Source organism: Delphinus delphis, chromosome 17, assembly GCF_949987515.2.
Source record: "Delphinus delphis chromosome 17, mDelDel1.2, whole genome shotgun sequence".
Classification (NCBI taxonomy): domain Eukaryota; kingdom Metazoa; phylum Chordata; class Mammalia; order Artiodactyla; family Delphinidae; genus Delphinus; species Delphinus delphis.
In genome coordinates, this window is record NC_082699.1 from 62,494,360 (window position 1) to 62,520,479 (window position 26,120).

The window sequence follows — 26,120 nt, forward strand, 5'->3', positions numbered from 1 at the left end:
CCGTTCACTCAGGGCCAGTGTAATCGTCTAGGAAACAGTGGCCAGGTGTGTGGCTCTGCTTCCATGGATTAGTTCTGGGCAGCTTCTTTCCCCTCATCCCTCCAAGTCCATTTTATCATGAACTCCTGCAGATTCTCTTTCTTAAAATCTCTCAAATTCGTCCAACTTCTCCTTAGTGCCTCTGTCCTACTCTGGTAGAAGCTGGGATTATTTCTCACCTCCATTTCTGCGAGAGCCATCTCACCGCTCCCCCAGCCTCCAGTCTTGCCTTCCGCTTCCAGCCCCTGCTTCACCGTGAGGCCCGAGGGATCTCTGTCCTGTTGTTCCACTGCTCCAGACCCTCCCAGGATGAAGTCTAACCATAAAATGGCTTAGCTCACATTGTGACAACCTTTCCAGACTCTTTTTTTTTTTGGCTGCTCTGGGTCTCAGTTGTGGCACGCGGGATCTTTAGTTGCAGCACGTGAACTCTTAGTTGTGGCATGCATGCGGGATCTAGTTCCCCGACCAGGGATCGAACCCAGGCCCCCTGCATTGGGAGCGCAGAGTCTTAACCACTGGGCCACCAGGGAAGCCCCCTTCCAGACTCTTGACACAGTCTTCTCATCGACTGCTCCAAAGAGACCGATTTCTTCCAGTTCTTTATCAGAACTATGTCTTTTCTTCCTTGGTGCCTAGACTCATACTATTTCCTTTGCCAAGAATCCCTTCTCTGCCTCCCTGCAGTGACCTTTGGCCTGACTAACTTCTATTTTATGATTCAAGTCTCAGCATAGACATCACCACCTCCGACAATCACGCCTTATTGCCTGCACCCACCGCCTCCAAAACCAGAACTTTGGATTAGGCAGTTGTCCCATGAGACAGCTCCTACAGCACCCTCGCTTCTCTCGTCACCCTCCGTAGTATTGTTTTGTCATCGCCGGCATGCTTGCACCTATTTCCCACCTGACAGCAAGCTGTGTCAGGGCAAGAGCTCTGTCATTGCTGCCGCTTCAACATCTAGCAAAGAATGATCAAAACTATCTATTTAAAAGTTGAAATTAAGAGAAGGAAGGAAATCTCAACCTGGTTTGAAGGACTGGCAATGTCAAAATTCCTATTATTTAGAAACAGAGTATCTCTCAACAGTCACAGGCTCTGTATATCCAAGTGGGTGTTGTTCTAAATGCGTCTGCAGCTCTTTGTGCCCCAAACCCATCCTCTACTAAGGAGAATAAAATTCCACGCATGCGTCAAAGGACCGAAGGGCAGGGACTGCTCTGTGAGCCTCCCTCTCTCCCCCTTGTCCCCATTGCCGGGTAGGTGATGCCTGCTTGAATAGAGAACGCCTGCGTGAGAGCACTGGAGTTATTTTCAGAAGCTTCATTATCTCAGCTGGAAATCCTGGGGCAGCTTTTTGCAAACCAAATGGAGTTCAATTAATGAATCAAGAGCAAAGGATCAAGACCTAAATATTGAGAGTCAACATTAGCAAAAATCTCTCAGCACCCAGATGGTCAAGTTCAATGTCCCAAAGTGCTCTTAGAAGAGGGGAAACTGAGATTTTCCTGGAATGGTGTTTAGAGGCACAGGAATGGACTAAAATGAACTCATTTTACTGGTGTATTGATGAAATCACAGAACCATGCTTGGCAAGTCTTCTCCTCAACTCTTTTTCTCAAGGCTAACTAAGGATAGTTGGAATTCCCTTTTGTAACTTGCTTACCATTGCCAGGGAAGCCTTACTAATTCATCTCCCACTGGTTAAAAATGGATGATAATTAGGATGAATACAGTCCTGAAGTGTATCTATGGAGGAAACTGATTTTCTTAAAAATAACAAGGCTATGAAAATGTTTTTTAAGCTCATTAAAATGAACCTTTGGTGCACCCTGTTGTATACAAAGATGCAAATCGTGTAAGGGTTCTCACTGGGAAAAACATAGTGGCTTGGCCACCCATGTTCATCTCCCCTCCCTTAAAAGATCCCAGGAAAAAGACAGTAAAATAGGTATAAAACCCACAAGAAAATAAGAGAGGCAAGAGTTCAATGCATGTGTGAAGGACCGACGGCAGTGGAACCAGGTAACTGACTACAGAGTCAGAGGCAAGGAATTCCTCTTAATTCCTTACTAAGAGGCAAGGAATTTACAATTTGAAGGGCTGAAGACAGGATTTCAGTGAAGTGTGAGCCCCTTGGATCTGCAAACCTGCAGCGGCTTGGAACCTCCAGAGAGAGGACTGGGGATGATGCAGGGCTCAAAACAAGGGTCCTGTGTGAGGTCTGCAAGCTGAGTGGTGGGACAGTGAGAAAGCTGGCAGAGGGAGGTTCTCCACTCTTCCCACCACCCACACCCACAGAAAGACTAGATGGTTCTCCCCTAAGTAACTCAAACTTCCAAACACCAACATTTGCAGAATCAGAAGGGGCCTCTTAGGATGGCTGACTCAGCAGGCAGCAACTGTGCATGAATTCTCAACAATGATTAAGCCCCACTCCTCACACACATAGGTTCCAACAGGCTTCTTAGTCTCTCCATGTAAAAAATGAACAGATAGCAATGGGTCACCAGCCATTTGAGGAAAACCTCCAGCAAGGAATATGAAATCGAAACAAGCAGAAATAAGGTAACTGGAGAAACAAAGAGCACAATGAAAAATAAACAAAACTAATTAATAGTCTACAAGAAGTAAGAGAAAATATGGGATCCATAAAACAAGAACAAAATTCTCTTAAAAAAGAACATTCAGAGAACAAAAAGAGCTAAAATATAATAGCTGAAATTTAAACAAGATATATTCATGAGAATGGTCAAAAAATAAAGTAAAAAAATATGGTGGAAATAGAGAAAGAAACAGACTTAGAAAATCAATCTAGGAGGTCCAATATCCTTCCAACACGGGAGGCAGAGAGAAAGAACAAAGAAAACAGAGGAGAATTTTATCAAATAAATAATATGAGGAAATTTCCCAGATCTCAGACATGAGTCTCTGGATTGGTTTACAAATGGGCTGCAGATTAATGGTAAGAATCCATTGCTTTTTTTGTAAAACAAATCTTTTAGATTTATTTGATTTTTAAACTATCTGCCTTTATTGTTTTTTGATAAAATTTAAACTTTCATTTAAAATAACTTTAAAAAGGGAGCATCTTACCTATTTTCTTAGGTCTGTTTTATGAATGCTGTGAGGCATGCCTCCTTTGTCTCACTATGTACACTTAAAAACAATACAACTGATTAGGACTTTATTTCCTATGTCAGATTTCTGACTAATTCAGCCCAATCTCCCTGAATTTCCCCTTCCCATTATCTTTAAACAAATTGTTGAAATAATAGTATATATTCCATTTCCTATGTTTCCCAAATGCAGAACGTGAGCACAGTTGAAACAAACACCAAGGCCATCTCTTGTTTTATGTGTATTCTTCCTACAGTAACAAAATAGTTCACTGGGCTTGTCTGAGTAAGAGACAAGAACAGAGAGCAAGATAGGTAGAAAGAAAGATAGATAGATAGATAGATAATGTGATTGATAAAGATGATAAGTAGATGGATAGAGAGATGACTAGATAGATAGATAGATATAGATAGATATGTGATTGATGAAGATGATAAATAAGTAGATGGATACAGAGATGGATAGATAGATAGATAGATAGATAGCTAAACGGACAGGTATAGACAGATGAATAAGCATGACCAAAATTGTGCTCTTGGTGGTAGAGGGAAGCCCACATTTTCAAATGAAAGTGGTAGATCATCCAAAGGTTAATACTCAAATTGTTTGTTTTTAGTTTTCAACATGATGGTAAAGTTTAACTTGTTTTTCTAAATAAGTTGAAAAAATAGAACATTGACTTTTGTTCATGATACACATGGCCAATTACAAGCAAGTCTGCAGTCATGAGAGGAGGCTTCCCGTTCCAGCACAATGGTGGTCTACACAGATTCAGAAACCCTTCTGCTATGAACACCTAGATATGCTGGATAAGATATAATAAGAAAAGTTTGCTTCTTTATGTTTTAATGTAATACTGAGCTTGCAAGAAAGAAAAGGAAACTCCGAGGTATAAAAAAAAGGGTACAAGGGCATTGAAAACCAGGAGCGTGAATATTCAGTCTGACCATGAGGCATCCCTGATGAAACGGGGTGGAGTCGGGTGGTGTCAGAGAGTGCATCAGGTAGTGGTGGGGGGCTGAGGACCGTCTTGATACATAAATGACAGCTAAGGCTTCGTGAGCCCAGGAGTTGGGAAACTGCAACTGAAGTTTCTGCAGAGAGCCAGACGTCTCAAAAGGCTAAACCCCTCTGTGAAAGAATGTCTTACAAAACAGCCTCTGCTCAACAGCTTGGGGAGATCACCTGGAAACTTCTCTGCTGGAAAAAACTCCCCCCACCCCTCTTGCACGCAGGAATAAGGATATTTTGATCGAAAGCTGCATTTATGCCATGGTTATGCTGCCAGGAATTAGAGGATATCTACATTAAGTCATCTAATCATCACAACAATCGTATGTGGTCAGTATTTTAAAGCATATTTTATAGATGAACCTGGGAATCAGAGAGATTAGATAATCTGTCTCAAGTTAAAGGGAATAAGTAACAGAATTGGGATTCAAACTCACATTTTCTAACTTCAATCTAGAGTTTTATTCATTGATATTAGTTAATCTGGGCCTCTGTTTTAGATATTTAAACTGTGTCCACTTACTACAGCACCAATATAATTGATTTTTCATTTTTCCTTTGTTTCCAAAATGTAACATCAATCATGATCTGCTGGTGGTATTTTCAGTTATGAGGCCACCATGATGTGTCCAACCAAGAGTGAAGAAAACCGAACCAAGAAAATACATGTTTTGTGAGCCTCTTAACAGGAGGAACACTTTTCATACGCAAGGACTTACTGTGGAAACAAGGTGGTTATAAGTACCTCATGAATCATCTTTCTGGATGTACCACAGGAGAGGATTTTTCACTAGTATTCTAAGTTTAAAGAGTATAGTTTAGAATTCTACATAAGATATGGGGGGGGGGGGCGACAATAATGTGTCCCCAGACAGTGGGAAAAGGAGAAAATAAGGTGAAACCAGTAAAATGATTACTGTTCCGCTGGGGGTCACTAAAAGACCATCTGTTTATAAATGTGTAACTGAAGTATTTGGGATCACCTAAAACTCTGAACCAGGGGATACTGGAGCAAATTCAGGGAGCCAGGGCTGGAAAATCATATAATTTGATCAGCAAAAATTCAGTCCACTGTTCTGATCCCCATCAGGTATAAGATCATGTGAAATTAAGGGGACAGTGGAGAGCCACTTGGGGGAACCCCGGGCCATTTACATACAGACCAAAGGAGATGGGAGTCTGAGTAGAGCAGAAATTAACATAACGGCCACGTGGCAAAGCTCTTCTGATGTAGGAAAGGACAGCTTCCAGCTTCCTCATGGAAAATATACTTCTTATGGTCGATTGGCATATCTTGTACTGATAACCTTGGTGACAATCTAATTTCTCACATAGCTGGCCTACATGGAGAGAATGCATTGCTTAGGCTGCCTTGAAAGTCCACGGTGTTTTTGTTACTTGGAGTTCTGGTATTCTGCTTACTATTTACATTTGTCTTCTAATACGGCCTGCCCCTAACGGGGACACACAGATCCTCCCATGCAGGTGTTTACATCTGTTTGACAACTGCACTGCCCGTTACAAGTAAACCCTAGTTTGCTTGGTTAATATGAGTCCACCCCTTAGAGATGGATCCAACGTCACTGTGCCTCCAATTAGGTTTCTGATCCTCTGTGGCAGAAGCTTGGGCACTGGATTATGCGGATATCACCAAGGGCACTTTGTGAGAACAAATCCATGGGTCCTATAGGATTACGAGATCCCATCCCTCTGAATCATGGTGTGATGAGCGAAGCTTTTCCACTTGAAACCACAACGACGCTTTCTGTGCATTTTTCACTTACGTGCTGTAACTAGAGATGTGCACTGTTTTTCAAGAAAGATTGTGTGCTCTGTAATTTAACCATGAAGATCTACAGTGGGATCTGTTACTAGTACACAGAGTCATGAACAAAGCTTTGTACAACACCCACTGCATTGGTCCATCTGCTTTCAACGGGCTTGGTTAATGAATTGTCTTGGTTTAAATTTGCTGAGCGTGGCAGGATAGAACTGTGCTTCTTCTTTTATTTGCAAGAATATTTAGTAGAAGATTTTTTTAAAAAGAAGTTTTTGAAAAGGTAAGAATAGCAAAACTGGGCAGATAAATATGCCATTTATCATTTATTAACATCGTATATTTTTGAATGCCTGCTTTATATCAAGCAATGTTCTAGAAAGCTGGGATTCTTACTTTTGGCAGTGTGTGGATTTTTCTTTCACTTTTTATTTGGAAATAATTTCAAGTTTAGAGAAAACTTGGAAAATTAGCAATTGTGCCAAGAATATATGAATACCCAGGTGTACCTATTGTTAATATTTCCCTCCATTTACTCTATCACTTGCTGCTTCCCTCTCTTCATAATAATTTTTAGAAAGCTGGGATATCAAAGTAAAAGCATGGGGAATCCCAGACCTCAAGGGTCCTCTGGCTTTAAGAACTGGGTAATCATGTTAGGAAAAAAAAATCACAAGTCATTATAAAGGATGCTATCATGAACGGATCTATACACAATGTTTAGCAGGACCTGTGCTACCCCTGTGTTGAGGCTTAAAGGGTGACTAGGAAGCTGTCAGGGTGGCAAGTGTAGGGTGTGCAGAAATTGTTGAAGGGTTCCTGGAGCATAACGGATGAGATGCAGAGGCGCTGGACAGTTAGGAAAGATCCAAAATCTCATGGGGATTTTATGCAATACTGAGGAGTTTCATGATTAGTGAAGGTGACGGAAGCCACGTTGACCAAATGGATAAATTTTGAGTGTTTCACACTCCCTTAACTAGCTGAGAGTAGGGTAGATGCTAGGGGATGGGGGAGGGGCAAACTAGAACCTTGGAAGCATCCAGTAGAAAATATGTCCCAATAGTCCAGAGGACTTGGGATAGTCTGGGCCTGGACTAGGGCAGTGGCCATGATGGCAAAGAGCTGACTGTGAAACACAGGAGATATTTACGAGGTGACAAAAGAACTATTGTAATCATTGACAACCAACACTAGCAGTGACATATTCTTGTGTATTCAGTGCCTGCTGGGTGACCTTTTTTACACAAAGAGCAGCAATGCTACCTGCTGTTCTATGGCTGTTTCAATTTGAGAAATTGAACATGAGAGCTTTTTTTTTTTTTTTTTTGCTCTACGCGGGCCTCTCACTGCAGTGGCCTCTCCCGTTGCGGAGCATAGGCTCCGGAAGCACAGGCTCAGCAGTCATGGTTCACGGGCCCAGCCGCTCCGCGGCATGTGGGATCCTCCTGGACCTGGGCATGAACCCGTGTCCCCTGCATCGGCAGGCGGACTCTCAACCACTGCACCACCAGGGAAGCCCGAACATTAGAGCTTTTAATGCAAACTATGAGTAGCTGTGTGTCACCAACCGAGGGGATTAGCCCCAAGATGCTGAGGTTTTAGCATCCAGGAGACTGTTAATTCCTGGTCATGGTGCTTACAGTTCAGGTGAGCTGTTCTGCCAGGCGCTAAAATCGGAAGCAATGGGGTGTCATGTTTAAGAAACTGAGCTTGGTGCCAGCCAGGCCTGGGTCTGAATCTCAGATTTCCCGTTGGCTTCAACTCTTGTTTCTGAACGAAGTTTCGTTGTCCATAAAATAGAGATTGGAGTACTTATGAGCTAGGGTTGTTATCGGGATTAAATGAGATACTTGCTTAAATTCACACGTAAGTGGTGGAGCTAAGATTCCACCGTAGATCTAGCTGACAGAAGAGGCAACACTCTCCCTTTCAACTTCTTTCCCTTTTATATTTAATATTTGCATAATTTTCATTATTTTTAAAAATGGTACACTTTCAGTTTCTATTTCCCTTTTGACCCAAGAGTTATTTATTTCAGAGAGAGCTTTTGAAACTCCATGAAGAAAGGCTTTCTGTGCTTTAGTTTAGTTATTGATTTTCTAGTTTTATTCCACAATCATCAGAGGATGTTGTTTGTATTACTTCTACCTTATGGAACTTACTGCTTTTTTTTGTGACAATCTATGGTTAATTTGTGAATGTTCTATGTGGATTAGAAAAAAAAAAGTGTACTCTTTATTATCAGGGTACAAAGACTGTGATGTGTCCAGACATCCCTTAATTATGTCATTTGGGTCTTCTGTATCTTTGTTTATCTTTTGTCCAATTGCCTTGTCTTGGATTGAGAGTAGTATTGAACTACCTAATTTTAGTATGCTTCTATTTCTTCCTGCATTTTCTGCATATTTTGCTGTAAAGGTTGCTGCTGTGTCACCTGATGTGCATGCATAACTGCTGAATTCTGGTCCTTGTGAACTCTGGCCTTTAACATAAACCAGTTCTTCTTTGTCTTGTTCTGTGCTTTTCAGTCTGCACTTTGCCCTGTCACATATCAAGATCAAAACTGATGCTTTCTGTTTTTGCTGTTAGTTTGCATTTGCCTTATATAATCTGCCCAGCCTATATTTTTGGCCTTTTAAAATCACTTTGTGTTAGGTGTGTCTCATACTCAGCACAGAGTTGAATTTTGCAGAGTCCATATTTCTGACTGGTAGATTATACTCTGCCCGGCATGTGACTGGAGTTCCATAAAATATGTTTCTTTTTCCTTTTCTTCTTTTATTCAACCAGGGTCAAGACTCAATTAAACCCCTAGTCTTTTGGGGTTTTTTTCTTTTTTTCTGTTTTAATGAGGTATAACGGACAAAATTGTAACATATTTAAAGTTCACATCATGGTGATTTGATACACGGGCACATTGTGAAAGGTTAATTTACTGTCAGCAGTTTTGTATCTGTTTGGACCAAAATCCCCTCCTGGACCCTCTGGCTTAGCTGGATTCTCTTTTTCAGTCTTGCCCTACTGGTTCTCACACCCCAGCAGGACCGGCTTTCCCTTACCACCTAGGAGGCCCTACATACACTTATCAATGGTCAACTTGAAGAGCACCGATATAAAAGTTTAAAAATGGGAACTATATTCAATATCTTGTGATAAACCATAACGGAAAAGAATATGGAAAAGAATGTATATATATGTATAACTGAATCACTTTGCCGTGTAGCAGAAATTAACACAACATTGTAAATCAACGATACTTCAATAATATAAAATTTTTTTAAATGCATCCTCTCTACTGGCTTGACAAAATGAAGCTTCCAATATTTGAACTAAGGCCTGATATCTCCCCAAATATTCTTTACAATGTAATTAAATGATTGGGAGAAATATGATAGCATGTAAGTCCACCGTTGAAAGGAACCCTAGAAATCATCTACTCAAACTCTCTCCCTAATGTATTAACCACTTCTACAATATCCCGAGTTTTCTAGTCTCTGTATTTTTCTGGGAATGGTAAACTGACACTGTCACCCATTCTATAGGCATGACATTAAAGACCAGTTGTATCATACATTAACTATATGACCACAGGAACTTACGTAAGCCCTGAGCCTCAGTTATTTTTATCTGTAGAGTGGGGATGATGTTAGAAACTCAGAGGACTAAACATGATTACAAATTCAAGGACAAGGCAGGAAATGCGAAGACCCAGACAGGTAATCAACGGAATCCCCTAAGTGTAAGGCAAAAGGAGTGACTAGGAGAGTTCATTCCCTTTTCAAAGGATAAGACTCTACTGGGCTCCTATAGATGGGAGGCCTGCCTGCAGCAATATAGGCCTAATGATATCATTAGATCTTCTTATTTTTCTAGAAATGTAGAAATCTGGCTTTTTTTTTTAATAAAGTAATTTCTTATAGCCCATGTGAAAGTTGCAGAAACCTTTTTTTTTTCTTTTCTTTTTTTTGGGGGGGTGCACCATGCAGCATGCGGGATCTTAGTTCCCTGACCAGGAATTGAAACTGTGCCCGCTGCGGTGGAACCACACAGTCTTAACCGCTGGACAACCAGGGAAGTCCAGAAATCTGGCTTTTTAATGTGAAATTTTCTGACTATTCAATGTAACAACTAATTCAAATTTCTTTGCAACCCTAGATAGACCACTAAAAAAACATATCTGTGGGCTGGGGACACCTAAAGGCTGCCACTTTGCAGTCTCTGGGTTGAAGTAATTAGCATGCTGCCCAGCACAAGATAGCCACTGGATAAATTATGAATTCATCAGATCTGAAACCTTAGACCTCAGACCCTTGGGAGAAAGGACTTGTTTGACTGAGTGGGTAAAAGCCCAGGGAAGAGGAAACTCAGGAACCAGGATGTCAACTGGAGGCCCAGGAAAGTGGTAGAAATTGGGGGGAGGGGAAGCAAAACAGAGAACGGGTGGGAATGGACCATCTAAGAATTCTGCCTCCTTCCCAATCTGCCTTCTCAGATTCATCTTTTGCTAATACCCCCTGGCTCGCTCATACAATGGCTGATCTCTGATCCCTATGCAGATAGAACTGACGGGCGGGGAGCAGGGTAGACCCTGCAGCTGACTGGGGTCAGAAGGGCTAGCAGCTTCCTTAGCATAAGTTTACTGGGAAGAGAACAAAAAAAGCACTCAGCTGTGAGCCAAGGAGGCAACTTTCTCCCTGCTCTTATTTCCTTTGGGTTTTCCCCATCAGCAGCTCGGAACCCAGCCAAATACTTCCTCGTTGGGTTGGGGTGGGGTTGCAGCTGTCCCACTCATTTGTAAATAAGGGCCAGTCGAGCTGTTTCTTTTTCTAGCATTTGAATGAGGATGCAAAGGTCACCACGATTCCCCCTTCTCTGGCTCAATTTCTCTCTCTCTTCTCTACACGTCTTTTATTTTCCTTCCAGATGTATGTTTTCTGTCAGCAGAGATAAAGGAAAACTTTGGGGGGAATAGGGACCCCAAATACTGGCTCATCTTGCCTGGATTCCTTCTAATTGCCATGGATTGGGTTATATATCTCTCCTGTGGCAAAGATGTCATGTACAGGCTTTGGGAAATAGCACTCCAGGCTTGGATCGAGGCCACTCCTTTTTCTCTCTGGAGGATAAAGAGCGCTTCAGAGCCGAAAAGTGTTAAGGATGCTCTCATCAAACCCTCCAAGTACACAGTTGAGAACACCGAGGCCCAGAGAGGCCTAGTTGCTTATTGTTACCTAACATCAACAATACATAGTACTGGGGACTTCCCTGGTGGTCCAGTGGTTAAGACTCTGTGCTTCCAATGCAGGGGGCAGGGGTTCGAGCTCTGGTAAGGGAACTAAGATCCCATATGCTGCATGGTGCAGGCAAAAAAAAAAAAACCAATAGGAATAATACATAGTATTATATAGCTTAGATTCATGGAAGGTTTTCCTGGGCTTAGCAGTTCACATGGATTTCCTCATTGAATCTTCACAACTCAACGAGGCATTGATTTCAACTATTTCCATTTTGCATACGACAAAACTGAGGTTCAGTGCTCCGAGAGACTTGCCCAAAGTTCCATATACTGGCAGAGGCAGACCCAGGGAAGACACATAAGATCCTGACTCCACTGATTCAACTCTTTCCAGAACCAGAGCTTAGTATACAGATTCTTCATGAGGATAAAAGGAAGAAAAAGAAGGATGGAGGAAGAAAGAGAGGGAGGCCTAGCTTGACATATACATTCCTGCATCGTGGTCCTTTCAGGCTATTCTTTGGAAACCGTCCAGTGTTTCCAGACACAAGTACAACCTGATAAAAGCGCTCTTTCAGCCGCAGAGGCCAAAGAGCAGTGAGATACGGAGGAGGCCGTTAGCCATCCTTACCTGTTCTCAGGGTCAGCCAAGGCCATGCTCCGAGTGACGAAGCACATCTTGAGAGGGATGCTTTTCCGGTCTCTATGGAAGGAGAAGGACTGCGATGACAGAGGATCTGAGGACCCGCCGCCTAACCGAGGGGATTCTGGCGGAGGCGTTTCCCACCCGATCTCGGATACTGGGGAGCCTTTCTTCACGTAGGGTGTGGCTTCCCGCATATACTTCACTGCAAGCAAAAAGACAACAGTAAGCACTTTTCAGTACATCAGGGCTGAATTTCTGGAAAGTCTGATGGCATTTTTGAAACTTGTATTAGATAAGCTCTTAAACAGAGACTCTTAAAATCTGAACAAGATTCATATTTCTATTCCTTAAATTATGTACCGACGTGGTTTTTAGAACTTGCCATAAGGATAACCTGAACTTGAGAATTACTCTCAGCTTTTTTCAATTATGACAATTTCTATCTTTTCTGATTATGAGGTGCATTCTGGGAAAGAGGCTGAAAAACAAATGGGCAGAGAGTGAGAAAGCATATCTTAGGCTAAAAGACACACAGTTATTCAGTATAGATGTAGGGACTCTGGTGGCCACATTAACTATCCACGTCTCCATCATTCTGTTGAGACTCAGGGATAGGCTTTTCAATTTAATAGTATTAAGAACATATATGCAGGGACTTCCCTGGTGGCTTAGTGGTTAAGAATCGCCTGCCAATGCAGGGGACACAGGTTCGATCCCCGGTCTGGGAAGATCCCACGTGCCACACAGCAGCTACGCCCATGCGCCACAACTACCAAGTCTGCGCTCTAGAGCCCTCAAGCCACAACTACTGAGCCCGCATGACACAACTACTGAAGCCCATGCATCTAGAGGCCATGCTCCGCCACCGCAATGAGAAGCCTGCGCACCGTGATGAAGAGTAGCCCCTGCTTGCTGCAAATAGAGAAAAGCCTGTGCACAGCAACGAAGACCCAACACAGCCAAAAATAAATAAATAAAATTTAAAAAAATTTTTAAAAAAGAACATATATGCAAAGAAATACATAGAAGAACACTTATTTTGTAATGGTAAAAATCTGTGATGGCAAAAATATTACTTGTATAAGCCAAAAACTAGAAACAACCTAAATGTCCACTAAAAAGAAAGAGGACAGGTTAAATAAATTGTAAGACGTTTATACATTCATTAAAAAAAAATGAGATAGCTATAGAGGCGTTGATGTAGAAAAACCTCTAAGATCTATTAACAGTCTAAAAAAACTTTAGAGAACAGTGCATATACTGTACTCATTTTGTGTATAAAATCATAGATATTTATCCTCGTATAGCTACAACTATTTCTGGATAGAAATCCAAGAAAATGTTAACGGTAGTTAGCTCTAGGAGTGGAACTGCAAGTCAAGACGATGGAAAAATAGACCTTTACTATTCATTTCTTACTCTTTTATACCATTCTCATGTTTAGCCATATGCATATATTACTTTATAAAATTTAAAGAAACAAAATCATTTAAAAGCTGAATGGAGCAGACTAAAATTCTGCTCTTTGATATGCTTACTAAGGTGGTATTTGCCAATTCTAAATTTAAGCATTTGGTCCTTTCAAGTGGACAGGGAAACTGGATTCTTGGAATATGCAATATAAGCTTCCATATCCTTCTCTCTGTCACTTACATGGTAAGTCCCTTAGAGGTATTTGTTATTACAAATGGCAGTGGATTGGAATGGGTGCAAACCAGGGGGCACTTCCTCCAGATCTCTGGTGATTCAATTCCACAAACTAGTGCCTTCCCTGTGTAAGACTTGGACTCAGGTTCATGGAGACTGCAGGAATAAACAATACGTGGCTTCCATACTTAAGAGTTCCAAAATCATGGCTGACTGTAGTGGGTGCTGTTGGTGTCCCGGCAGATCTTTTTCAGCAGCTAGGGCACCTATATCCTAGCTGCTGTGTGTTGGCTGAGAACAATTCTTAGCTACTCTCCTGCTCTGGAAAACTGCTCTTGGACCATCAGAAGCCGTCAAACCTGGGAGACTATAGAGCTGCTGCCCGATTCCCCAGACAGAGGCTCTGCTTCTAGGGAACCCCACCTAAGACAGTTGCATAAAACAAGTACATGAACTGTGGCATAAAGCAGAATGAGCTATAATAAGAATAAAGGACCTTGGAAGAATTCATCAGACAAATGGATCTAGGGGCTTGAGTGACAGGTTAGGTTTGCAACACTTTAATAAGCAGACCAAACATACCCACATGCATGCAATATGGATCTATATATTGGAGGACCCAAACTAAATTTCAAAACCAGCCACATGAATTTAAGACAGAGGAGATGTCATTTAGCACCAACACATATTTAAAAAGAAGACTTCAGAATTTTCACTGAATATAAGTGCAACTGGGAGAAAACAGCTCCATGGTTGCTGCAAACCTGTTAGCACAGGTTGCAGTAACAGAAGAAGAAAGGTGATTCAGGGACAGTGTATTTCAAGGAATATTGTTTATTTCTGGGCAGTGTATTTAAAGAGGAGCACAGACATACCTATAAACAAATGCAGAAAATTTAGTGGGACAGAATTAAGCTGTCTAAAAACTGGAATAAATTAATTCTCTTTTGAAGGTACTGAATTTCCATCGCTAAAATGCTTTTGCAGTAGCTAGAACTCTGCTTAGCTTTGTATATTGTAGACTTATACTTATTGATATATGGGAAATTCAAGTATCAGCTGAGATTGAAGATTCTACTTTGATTGTATTATTATCCTTCTGGCTGGAGTAGGGGGTGAGCATTGTGGAGGTGAGAATCCAGGGATGCTTCATGGAGTAGGTGGCATTTGAACTTGGCCTTAAAGGGCAGCTAGGACTTTTAAAAGTAGAGGTAAGAATAACAGTCCTTCTTTTATATAATGTACTCTGATTTATAATTTCTATCATAATTCCATAGGAAAGGAAAATTGGACCTCAGTTTGGAAGGGGGATAAAGAAGAACATTTATCATTACTCTTCATGATGTACCAAGTATGAAATCAGACACTCTTCCTTAGAACCTATGTTTCCTCTGAGAGCTTTAGATGTCATCTCTCCTTTTCACCAGTGTTGAGAAGATGGCTCAGCAAAATCCCTAAATGAGTCTTGAGATCTCTGCCACCGCCAGAAAATAAGATTCAATTTCAAGGAAATAAAGGAGACTAAGAGATTATCATCATTGCTCCTAAGCAAGATACACTAAGATCACTGAACTATTTCCATATCTATCCTGAGGAAGAACTAGCAACACCACCACAATCCTGCTTAAAGTTCCTTTGTTTAGGAGTCCTGCTTCTTTTTGATATTTGTAGGAAGTGGAGAAACTTGTTCTTGGGTATAGCAACGAGAGCAAAAGAAAATTGTCTTGGATTTGTCCAGAGGCTCACAATTTCTGGCCCAAGGGAAGCAATAAAATTGTCAGACTATCCCTTCTGAGGGATATTACAAGTAGTTTCTACAAGATTTGGCCATCAGTGATGAGCATAATTCTACTGTCAAGCGGTGCCCTCTCCAATCACCAACTGAGGCCTGAGGCTAAGTCCCCTCATTCAGACAGTAAAAGCACTGCAGCCATGTCTGGGTGTTGTAAAGCAGTGCCTCTAATAGGAAATTAAGAGTGTGTGAAAACTTTCCGTGGTTCTTTGTGCCTTAGTGTCCCGAAACTTCTACACACTGCAATCAAAATAATGAATGTGGTCTAATTCAGGGAGGGTAAGATGTTACCTAAGACTAGATTTGACAGCAATAGGTGCCCCAAATTACAGTGTATTAAATAATATAAAGGTTTGCTTTTACCGAAAGTCTAGTGTGAAAGAAAAGGGCTGCTAGGGCAACTCTGCTCCCTGAAGTTTTTAGGTCCTCAGGCTTCTGCTCCTTTCCTGCTCTACATTGCTAACCTGCCATCTAATGACCCAAGAGGGCTGCTTGGGTTCCAGCCATCGTGACCAAATTCCCATCGTTAGGAAGAAGGAAAAAGTCAAAGACACACTACCCTTCCTTCAGGGTCACTTTTCAGAAGCTGACACACTATCTACTTACAACCCATCAGCCAGAATTTAATCACATGGCCACTTCTACATGGAAAAGAAATTTACTCTTAACTCTGGACAATTCTATGCCAACTTGGCTAAAAGTTGGTGTGAGGGGAGGCTATTACTGTGGAAGAAAAAGAGAATAGACATTAGGACACAATTCTTAGCTTTTGCCACATGGAGATATCCCTAACCGTGCCAGCTTAACACAACTAGATTTTATAAGATATAACCACAAATAAATGTATTGGAGCAATCAGTAAAAAACACGAGAACTAGGTTTCATGAACTCTGATAAGTGTTTGTTGTGTACTAACTCACTTGAACCTCACAACAACCCTAGGATACAGACATTGCAATCATTCCCATTTTACTAAAGACTGTGCAATAGAGAGAGAGACAGAGTAACTCATAAACTCACGTTAGAGTTCAGGAAAGTGGCAGACACATGAGTCAAATCGAGGCAGCCTGGCTCCAGAGTCCTTACCTTTAACCATGAAGCAATACTGTTTCTCGCACTTTTAAAAAAATTAACTGGATGAGTGTGTGTGTGTGTGTGTGTGTGTGTGTGTCTGTGTCTGTGTGTGTCTGTGTATTTAAGCCAACGTTTTCATGTACTGGGAGAAAACATCCAATTAAGAGGCTATTTGCCTATAACATAAGAGAGCTGGATTTTGTAAGGCTGAACTAATAAACTGGCATTTCAACAAATGCCTTTTAAGGCACTGTCATATGTATAATACAGGGTTTAACCTGGCAGATCTGAACAGCTAGTGTCTGCATAATTAGACCGCCATGTGCTTACAGACAGTAATTTCAGGCAAAGAACTGTTGAAACTGATCAAGAAGCAGCCAGGCCCAGGCTCAGGGCACCTCATAATCAGGACTAATTAATAAACCATGCCCTTTCTGGGCATCATGAATTAAAAACCATGGCTGAGCAATTAAAATTCCAATCTTCCCTTACAAAATAGGGGTAGAAGAGAAATGAGAAGTGGTCTCCAAACCAATAATGCGCCAAGTCACTTTCAATATGTTTCCAGTTTTTCATCTGAAAGATGCCCAGTTGTGAAGATTTCAAAAGAACATTCAGGAAACCCACGTTTGCAAAGGCCCCAAGTTGCCACAATTAAATCTTTGTTGAGGAGGCCAGGTGACATCTGAAAGGAAAAGCATACACAGGCTACTAATGAGGAAATGCTTTAGGCAAATCCAATCAACTCTCCTACCAGGCTGGTTTCTGAAGAACCAGCAAGTCCCTCTGTTATGTGCAAGTTTTCTTCTTAAAAATAACAACAAAACCACCAAAAAAGGGATTTCCAGATTACAGGAGGAAAAGAAATATTTCACTGCTCTAGGGGATGTGAACATGAAATGTACATTTTCTAATGTGATTAAGGGGAAAAGGCTCAGCTGGAGCCAAGAAACCTGAGTATTGGGACCTTCAGTGAAACTTGCAAATTGGGGACAAGTTGGTGACAATGGGGTTTGCTGACTCAATGAAATACGCAAGAGACTTCTCTTAATGCCATTTCCTGGGTCATCTTAGGAAAGATGCAGAGGGAGATCATCAATATTTCCACAAAGACCAAGAAATGATGAAAGAGGTAATATAAGCTTCTCAGAAACTACAGCTAATCTCTCAGGAGGCTGAGCGGTGAACTGCAAAGAGAATTGACCCTGGGAGTCAGGGACCTGGTTCCAGTTCCAGCCCTGTCGCTAACTACCTCTCCAGCCCTGGGCAAGTTATTTCACCTTCTAGACCTCATTCTCCTCACATGTCAGGGGTGGGAAATAAGGCTCCTACCCTTCAAACATTCGATGATCCCTTGGGAAATCGCTGTTAAACATTTAACATCACCGTTAAAATGTGTGCCAAATGCTGAGGCCTCAGGCAGATGTGCCTTCTGACTTTTTACCAAGCCCTATGGGCACCTGACAAATGAAAACAAACCTATGTTGAGCTTATATACTTAGGTTACTTTTTCTTTACTTTGGCACAGTGGCCTAGAAGAATCATTGTTTTCATTCACTTTCCAATATTTTTTTCACTTATATTTTGCCAGGTGGGTCCTTGAGGGTAGGATTTTCAGACATTTGAAGGATGACCAAAGGTTCGCATGAGGTCACAAGGACATTGTGGGTGAGGATGCTGAATTTTCATATGTGGAGTCAGGACTAAAATAAACTGGTTATGAATTTGCTAAGCCTCTACTTTAAAAACTAACTCAAAAATTACCCTATTTTCTACAGCAGAGTCATTTGAGGTGACCTCCTGCCTTGACTCTTCAACAAAGCAAGCTCATTGTCACCAGGGATGACAGGTGGACCCAGGGAAAGTATCCTATTCCATGAGTCCTACAACCACCCAGAAGGATGCTGATTGGTTTAGTTATCCATTAACTGAACAAACATTTAATGAGCTCCTGCTATGGGCATGGCCTTTAGTGCTGGAGTTATTTCAGTGAACAAAACAGACTGGGTGCCTGCCCTTGAGGTGCTTACATTCCAGTGCATATGAGCAGGATTGGGGTGTGTGTTTGACAATAAACAAACAGATATAGAACTCTGCTCTGAAAGAGACACCCACTAAAGGACTTGGGTCTGTCCCAATTCCTACAGAGCCATTCTGGCCCTGCCCACTTCCTATCAGTGACTACCTCTTGGTCCCCATTGTCTGCAGACCAGCCATAGAGAAATACTGTTTAATTCTCTGAACATGCCTCCGTTCTTTGCACATGTGTTTTCTCCTCTGCATGGAAAGCTTTCTGGCAAACTCCTCTTAATATCAAGTAAGTCTCAATTCAGGTAAGATTTCTTTCTTGAAGTCCTCCAGGCATGCCTCCCTTAAGCTCCAACCACGGTTTGTGGCGATCCCCACTGATATTAACAGCATCAGGACCTAAACATTATGACAATGGCTTATGCCACGCAAGGCACTGTGCTGGTTCATCTTACAAATATTTAAACACACATCACGTGCAGTTATCTGTTCACATATAGGTCTCTCTGGTGGAATCATAAGGTCCTCAAAGTTGAGTGACTACAGTAGAAGTGAAAACTCTACACTCTGGAACCACACTGCATAGTTCCAAATCTTGCCACTGCCACCTGCCAACTGTGTGAGCTTGGGACAATTTTCTCAACCTTTCGGTGGCTCCATTTCTCCATCTGTAAAGTGGGGATAAAGAGTAGTGCCGGCCTCAAAGAGTTGCTGTGAGGATTAAATGAACTAACACATATAAAGGGCTTAGAATTGAGGTCCGCACATGCTAAGTATTCATTAGTGTTAGAAAAAATAAAAAATTGATATTCTCATCTATATCCACAGCAATTAACACAAAAGTCTGGCTGTAAAACACGGAAGTTTTGAGCAAATGAAAGACAAAGTTAGTAGGATCTCCAAGATACGATTTTTCAGAGATTTGTTCTTCAGGAGAAGGAGGCTTATAACAGAAGTAGCAGAGGCCAGAGAGTATCTGTCGCTGATCCAAGGTTTCAAGACAAAGGAGTAACAGACGAGGCTCAGAAATCCTTGTCCTCTATCCTGAAGAATGAAGGTTGGCAAAAACTCTTTCTGTAAAGGGCCAGATATAAAATTTGTTGGACCTTAGGGTCTTGGTCACAACTACTTCCTTCCATTGTAGCATGAAAGACACACAGATGATATGTCAATAAATCAGCGTGGCTGCATTGCAACAGCATTTTGTTTACCCAAACAGGCAGTGGGCCTTGTCTGACAAAGGGCTTTAGAATACTAACTAGCAGCTACTGACTACTCACTATGCATCCGGCCCTACTCTAAATGTCTGAAGTATACTAGCTTATTTAAGAGCAATTCTATGAAGTAGGACTATTATAATGCCTACCTCACAAGCGAGGGGAGTGTGGCATGGAGAGCTGAAGTGACTTGCCCAAGGTCACACAGCAGCAACTGGCAGAGCCAGATCTGAGCTGAGGGAGTCCGGCTCCAAAGCCCCCAGTCCGAACCCGTGTTCTTTCCTGCACTCTGGATGCTGCCTCTACACATGGCTAGATGCTTGTGCCTGAACGAATCCTGTTTGTCCAACCATGAACATTTATAAGTCATGCTTTTAAAAAGACTTTTTTGTCTGGAATGTTTTTCTTATACTCCTTTTCTTATATGAATCCAAATCTTACTCCTATAATTTGTATTCTCTGATGGTGGCTTTACTCTGCAGAGTACACAAAGCATTTAGAGCACCTTATAAACAGATAAAATATACATATTTGGCTTTACAGAAAGAAAAAGACAAGCCTGGCAAAAAGGAGGCTGGAACCACTAGTACCTTCCTCATCTGATAGCCAGTTGTTATCGGGTTCCTGGTCCACATTCTCTCAGGGCCTAAAGGAGTTAATGGATGACCTAATGTATGACAGGCATCATAGACGTTGCTTTTACTATTTTAGGTCCCTAAAGAGTTGCTGGAAGAGGGGCCTAATGCCTTAGATAACAAAATAAGGATTTAAGAGTTTCACCCAAGCCCAAACTAAATAAATGAAATATAATAGGGATAAGATGGAAAATTCTGTCATTGTGTATTCAAAATAAAAATCATTGTAACATGTAGGATAGGAGAACTGTATTATAAGCAGTTTTGTGTGTAGAAAGGTTCTAGGGATGGCCATGGTTATGACTGCATAATAAAGTAATAGGACATTAGGCTCCAATGATTCATGTATGGTGTTCAGAAGAGGATAGTTCCCCTCTTTGTCACCTTGATCAGCCCATACCTGAAGCCCTAATGGGTTAGACAATGTTCAAATGAGGGTAAAGAGGGTAATCGGCTTGTCAAAGATTCAAGAAATAAAGAAAACATAGGTTAAATGAGAGGCATTAGCTCACAGTAGTGAAGAGCATAAACTCTGGAGTCTGACTGCTGGGGTCCAACTCCTAGCTTTTCTATCACCAAGTTCTTGAGTAAATAACTTAGGTTCTTCATGTGTTATTTCTTTCACTCATCTCATAGGTATTGTGAGGATTTAATGAGTTAATATAAGTAAAAAAACTTCTAAGGAACTTGGCATAGCAAACACCATAAGGGTCAGTTACCATTATTAGAAGGTAACCTAGAAAAGCGAAGATTGATGGGGCCTGAAGAACAGAAAGCTGTGCCGAACTCACTCTGTGTATCTCTGCAGGGTAGAGCCACAGTCAATGAAGACAAATTATAGACGTTATATTTGGGTTCAATGTAAGAAAACACTGTGAAGTAGTGAGTTCGCTATTGCTAGTAACATTCAAGCAGAAACTGGATGAGCTATCTCCCAGGTTGCAGAAAAGATTCTTTTACTCTGCAGAAGAACAGATTGCTTCTAAAATCCCTTCAAGCTGTCATGTTCTATGTTCTTCCTGGAATGTGGTTCATTAAGATGCAGAATCCAGTGACTCCAGTACAGTGAGGGCAGGTCATGGTTGTATACCATGCGAAGTCATGCTGTACATTTCTTTGTTATTATATGCTTATTAGCTACATATTAGTTATGTGACAATGGGACAGTTAGTTACAATATCTAAATCTTAGAATTCTCATTTAGAAAATGAGGAAAACAGTGTCTTCTTTAGAGAGACAATAAAATGAACTAGTTTAATAAATGGGCTCTAGAGTCACAGAATCTGGGTTCGAACCCCAAATCTTCTACTTTACAAGCTGGGCTTCTTTGAGCAAGGTATGTAACCTCTCTGAACCTCAGTTACCTCACCTGATAATAATACGACCTATCTTGTAGAACTGTCATGAGGGTTAAATAATTTTTAAAATGTATGCAAAGCCATTAGAACAGTGCCTGGCACATCCTTGGCACTCACATATAACTATTGCTATTATGTTGCTGTTACTGTTGTTAGGAAATATAAATGAGAACATGTATTGCAAGAATACCGATCTCTTTTCTAACTCTAGGAACTGTCAAAATCAGCAGTGCATAAAGTATCATTTCATTCATGCATTTACTGCACATAAATTAAATCTGGGGTTTGCTACAGCATACAATTCAATACACACACACAATTGGACTGAAGCGTATTCATTAGGTATTAATAAGTACTTGAGAGAATATGGATTAACAATGTCTACAGACTTGATCCTCCAACAATTTGCCAGTAAGCTCTTCACCATCGCAAATAATCATAGTTTCTCTTCCTTCAGAAAATACAGTAACTGTTTTAACAGCTATACCCTAACATCTGAAGACAGGAAATGAGTAATGGGCAGAAAGGATGTCTGAATGCTCAAGCCCTAATATTGTTCTTACTCTTTCCTAGACAGAAGATCATGTGTGAATAGGACTTTACGTCAAAAGGCAGGAAGTCCTGCTCTCACTTCCTCCTGACAGGTATCTCTGGAAAATAAACTTCTATTATTCCAGATGTAGCTTGGTAATAACATCCTGCAAATCAGACTTGGGGCTCAGTAAACTTGCAGTTACTTTTCAGTGGCAGAAGCCCAGAGTCATCAAGCTTTTCCGAAAGAAACCACATTAAGTAAACAAAGTATCACGACCAACGGCAGACTCAGGCCGTGTCTGAGATTTTTTATTCACCCTAACCTGGATATGCTGCAGACCTAAAGCGACTGTAGAAGCATCCGAGAGTAAAGGAGATGGGGGTGCGGGCTTTGAAACATTAGGGTCCATTAAACTGGACGATGTTATGAATACCTGCCATTTTCAACAGGCTTTACCGTTTAAAACACTTCTAAGGGCACAATCTCATTTCATACTTATTGTCATCCCCGCTGAACCGTGCACGATCTCCAAGTCCTGTAAGAATCTGGCTGTGCATTTATTTCCTTGAGATTTCCATGGCCCAGGAGGCAAGAGCCTAACAACTTTCCCCACCAAATTCTACCCCCTCCCAAGCACACATACGTGCACACAGACACATCTTGCTCAACAGAACTAATGCCTATTGGTCACACCTGATGCACTGGATTTTGTCCCATAGGCCAAACTTAGCTTGACCTTGCTTACGAGTCTTTTGGGAGAGGAGTTGCCAAGAACTACAAGAACCGATCAGGATGGCAGAGGAGAGGCCTAAGCAAGCTTCTTGGATCTAAATGCCAGATCCAGGAGACTAAAACCTCGCAAGTTTTTCCTCTAAGCCTCCAGAAGCTTCTCTTGACCCTGAGCAGCCAAGATAGAAGGGCTTGTTTTGTTGTTTGGTTTGTTTTTTAAGGAGGCAAGGAAGGAGTGATGGTAAGCATCAGAAAAGAGATACAACTCTTTGTAATAAATAGACCCATAGGAAAATTTAACAATAAAAAAGGTGGACAAATTGGGGTTCAGAGGGCTTAATTATCTTACCTCAAGGAAGAAGCAGACCTGGAATCTGGTCTTTTATGTTCTAAATCTAATATCTAATCGAATAAATCTAATAACCCCAGCTGTAGCAACGCAAATGGTCCAAGTGACATGGAGACATAGGCTAGGTTATTGTGACTAATAACTAATGAGTTGCTATTGGTGCTGGAAAAACCTGTGGATATTGGGAGGATTAAATTAATAAACATATTCTGTAAAGATGATATCAGAATTCAAATTGTCAAACTATTCCACATCACAAGGGAAAGATCTAAAAGCAGCAAAGGAAAGACTGAAAAAATAGAGCCTCCTGGCATGTTTGATGAAATAAAAAGAGGTAAGAGAAAAGCAGTATTATAAATAAATAGAAGGGGAAATAACTACAGACACGAGAGAGACTAAAAAGATAATAAAATAAAACTTCGGACATATTTAGGAGAGTGAATTTGAAGACTTAAATGAAATGCACAAATTCCTGGGGCAGGGGGCGGGGGGATCCTTACTAAAACTAAGTAGCAATAGGAAGCATGGCTAGTCCTATAACTCTTAAAGGAATAGAAACACTGGTCAATATTCTTCCCACAAAGAAAAGAGAACCAGAGTTTATTAGTGAATTCTGTCAAATTTTCAAAGAATAGATGACTCAAATCTTAATCAAATTATTTCAGAAAAGAAAGAAAGAGCCTCCCCAATTTATTCTATGAAGCGAATATAACAAAACCAGACAAGAAAAATTTCAGAAAGGAAAACTGCCAACCCATTTCATTCATAAATTAAAGCAAAAATAGTAAACAAAGTATCAGCAATCCAAGCCAAATAGTATATTAGAAGACAGTACAAATTTGGATTATTTGGAGGCGAGATCGGTTAAATATAAGAAAATGTATAAATGTCATTCAGTATGTTAACAGAAGAAAAGGAGAAAAACATACGATTACTTCAATCAGAAAAATCATTTTATAATATAAACCAGCAAGCAGTTTTAATGAAACAAAAAAGCCCTTTGTAAACCAGAAATAGAAGGTAGTAGCTTCCTTAACTTGATAAAACAAAACACACACACACACACACACACACACACACACACACACACACGTAAAAACAAAAGAGAAAAAAAAAACACTTGACATCAAACATTCTAAATGAGGAAATGCTGAAAGCATCTCCTTGAAAATCAGAACCAAAATAATGATACCCATTATTACCACTCTATTCAGTATAATACTTGAGGCCCTAGGCAATGTTAAAGGACGAGAAGCAATTAAAAGTATAGGATTGAAAGGTTTAAAAAAAATGAATGAATAAGTGAGGGAGTGAAGAAAGAAAGAAAGGAAAAAAGGAAAAAGATGTAAGGTAAAGTACTTAGAGCTCATTATACCTGGATTTCCATCCTGGCCGGGGTCCTAATTTTCTGTGTGGTCATTAGCAATCATTTAACCTCCAATGTTCTTAAGCTTCCTTATCTATAAAATCCAAGCTTTCAAATACCTTGGTTAATTAAGTAGACAGTGATGCCATTAAAAAGAACAGAAAATATGTGAAGAAGTACAGATTTGGGACATGAGAGTAAACTATTTCGGTTTTGAAGATGTAAGGTTTGAGATGTAGACAGACCATCCATGAAGACAGAGATCAAAAGGCAGTAGAACTGTGAGTCTGAAGCTTTGGGAAGTGGTGAGAGCTTCATCTCAATCCCAGGGGGAAGAGGGAATATAACAGTCATAATGGTTAACACTTATTGAGTGCTGACTAAAGGTCCAGAATTTTACATAGCTTACGTCTTTTAATTCTCACAACAACCTTGAAAGATAGGTACTCTTATTACTCACAGTTTACTGATGAAGACACAGAAGTCAATAAATTACTCTAAGGCCTCACAGCCTCAAAGTCATGGTGTTTCACTCAAGCCTGGATCTAACTGCAAAGTCCTTCCTCTTCCCCACTGTGCTGTGCTAAGCTGCCTTTTGAAATCCAAACTAATGTAGAATCTACTCTCCTGAATGAGCTCTGAGATCTCGAGCAAGTTGCTAAACCTCTCTAAGCCTGAGATTTCTCCTCTTCAAAATGAAGAAAATAATACTAATCACATGGGGCTGTTGTGTGTATTAAACCAGATACTATACGTATAGTGTCTGTTATTTTAAAAGGCGCACGTAGCTCCCTTTATCCTTTCCAACCGAGGCAAACTCCCAGAGACAGACATAGAGAACTAGAACACTAGGACAGAGGGAGCTGGCAGGTGTGTATCATCCTAGAGTCATTTTAGGGATTCCAACCTTAGTGATATTTTCTTATGTTCCAAGTAATCCACATCTCCACCACCGCCCCCTGCCCCATCTTCTTTGCAGACAGCTAAGGGCCAAGCAAAGGGCAAATGTAAAGATCAAAGCTTAAGAAGGAAGTAGCTGTTGAAATGAACAGATGACTTAAACTCTTCCTCCTGTTCTAAAACACTATCTATGTTCCATGATCTAATCTGGGAGCAGGAAAGAAGAAGGAGGAGGTTGTGGGTGTTATGAAGGGAAAGCTCAAACTAAACAACAGGAAAATGATTGGGTTATTCAAGAACCAATATAGTTTAGGTAAAAGATTACAGATTTGAGAGTCAGTCCAATCTGGCTTATGCTACTGATTCCTCCACAAATGGCTATATGGAACATTTCCTGACCTCCCTAAGCCTTAGTATCTGCACCTCTTAAATGAGGCTAATACATGTAAGTCATATATTTACTATAAACCTTCAATTAGATCATGTTTAGCACATATTCAGAACACCCTGAAGAGACAGCTGGTCGACCTTGAAGAGCTATTTCCTGCACTTAGAGAAGAATGCAAACCGAAAATCCTTTTGGCTTGTGCTAGGGACAAACCATTACTTGTGGTGAAACATTGGAACCAGGTGTTCACTGGCAGAGGCTAAAACC

General features: G+C 40.9%; 1 protein-coding gene across 8 annotated transcripts in view; it reads right to left on the reverse strand.

Moving 5' to 3' along the window:
- The window catches only part of SNTB1 (syntrophin beta 1), a 240,207-nt gene that overhangs the window by 116,844 nt on the left and 97,243 nt on the right, over positions 1-26,120 (reverse strand). For all 8 annotated transcript variants that reach the window (XR_009516641.2, XR_009516642.2, XM_059995130.2 and 5 more), the window contains one exon: positions 11,821-12,037. Coding sequence is in view for 6 of the 8 variants with exons in the window: in XM_059995130.2 (XP_059851113.1) it covers positions 11,821-12,037 (217 nt within the window). In the remaining 2 variants the exon portion in view is untranslated. The remainder of the gene's footprint in view (positions 1-11,820; positions 12,038-26,120) is intronic.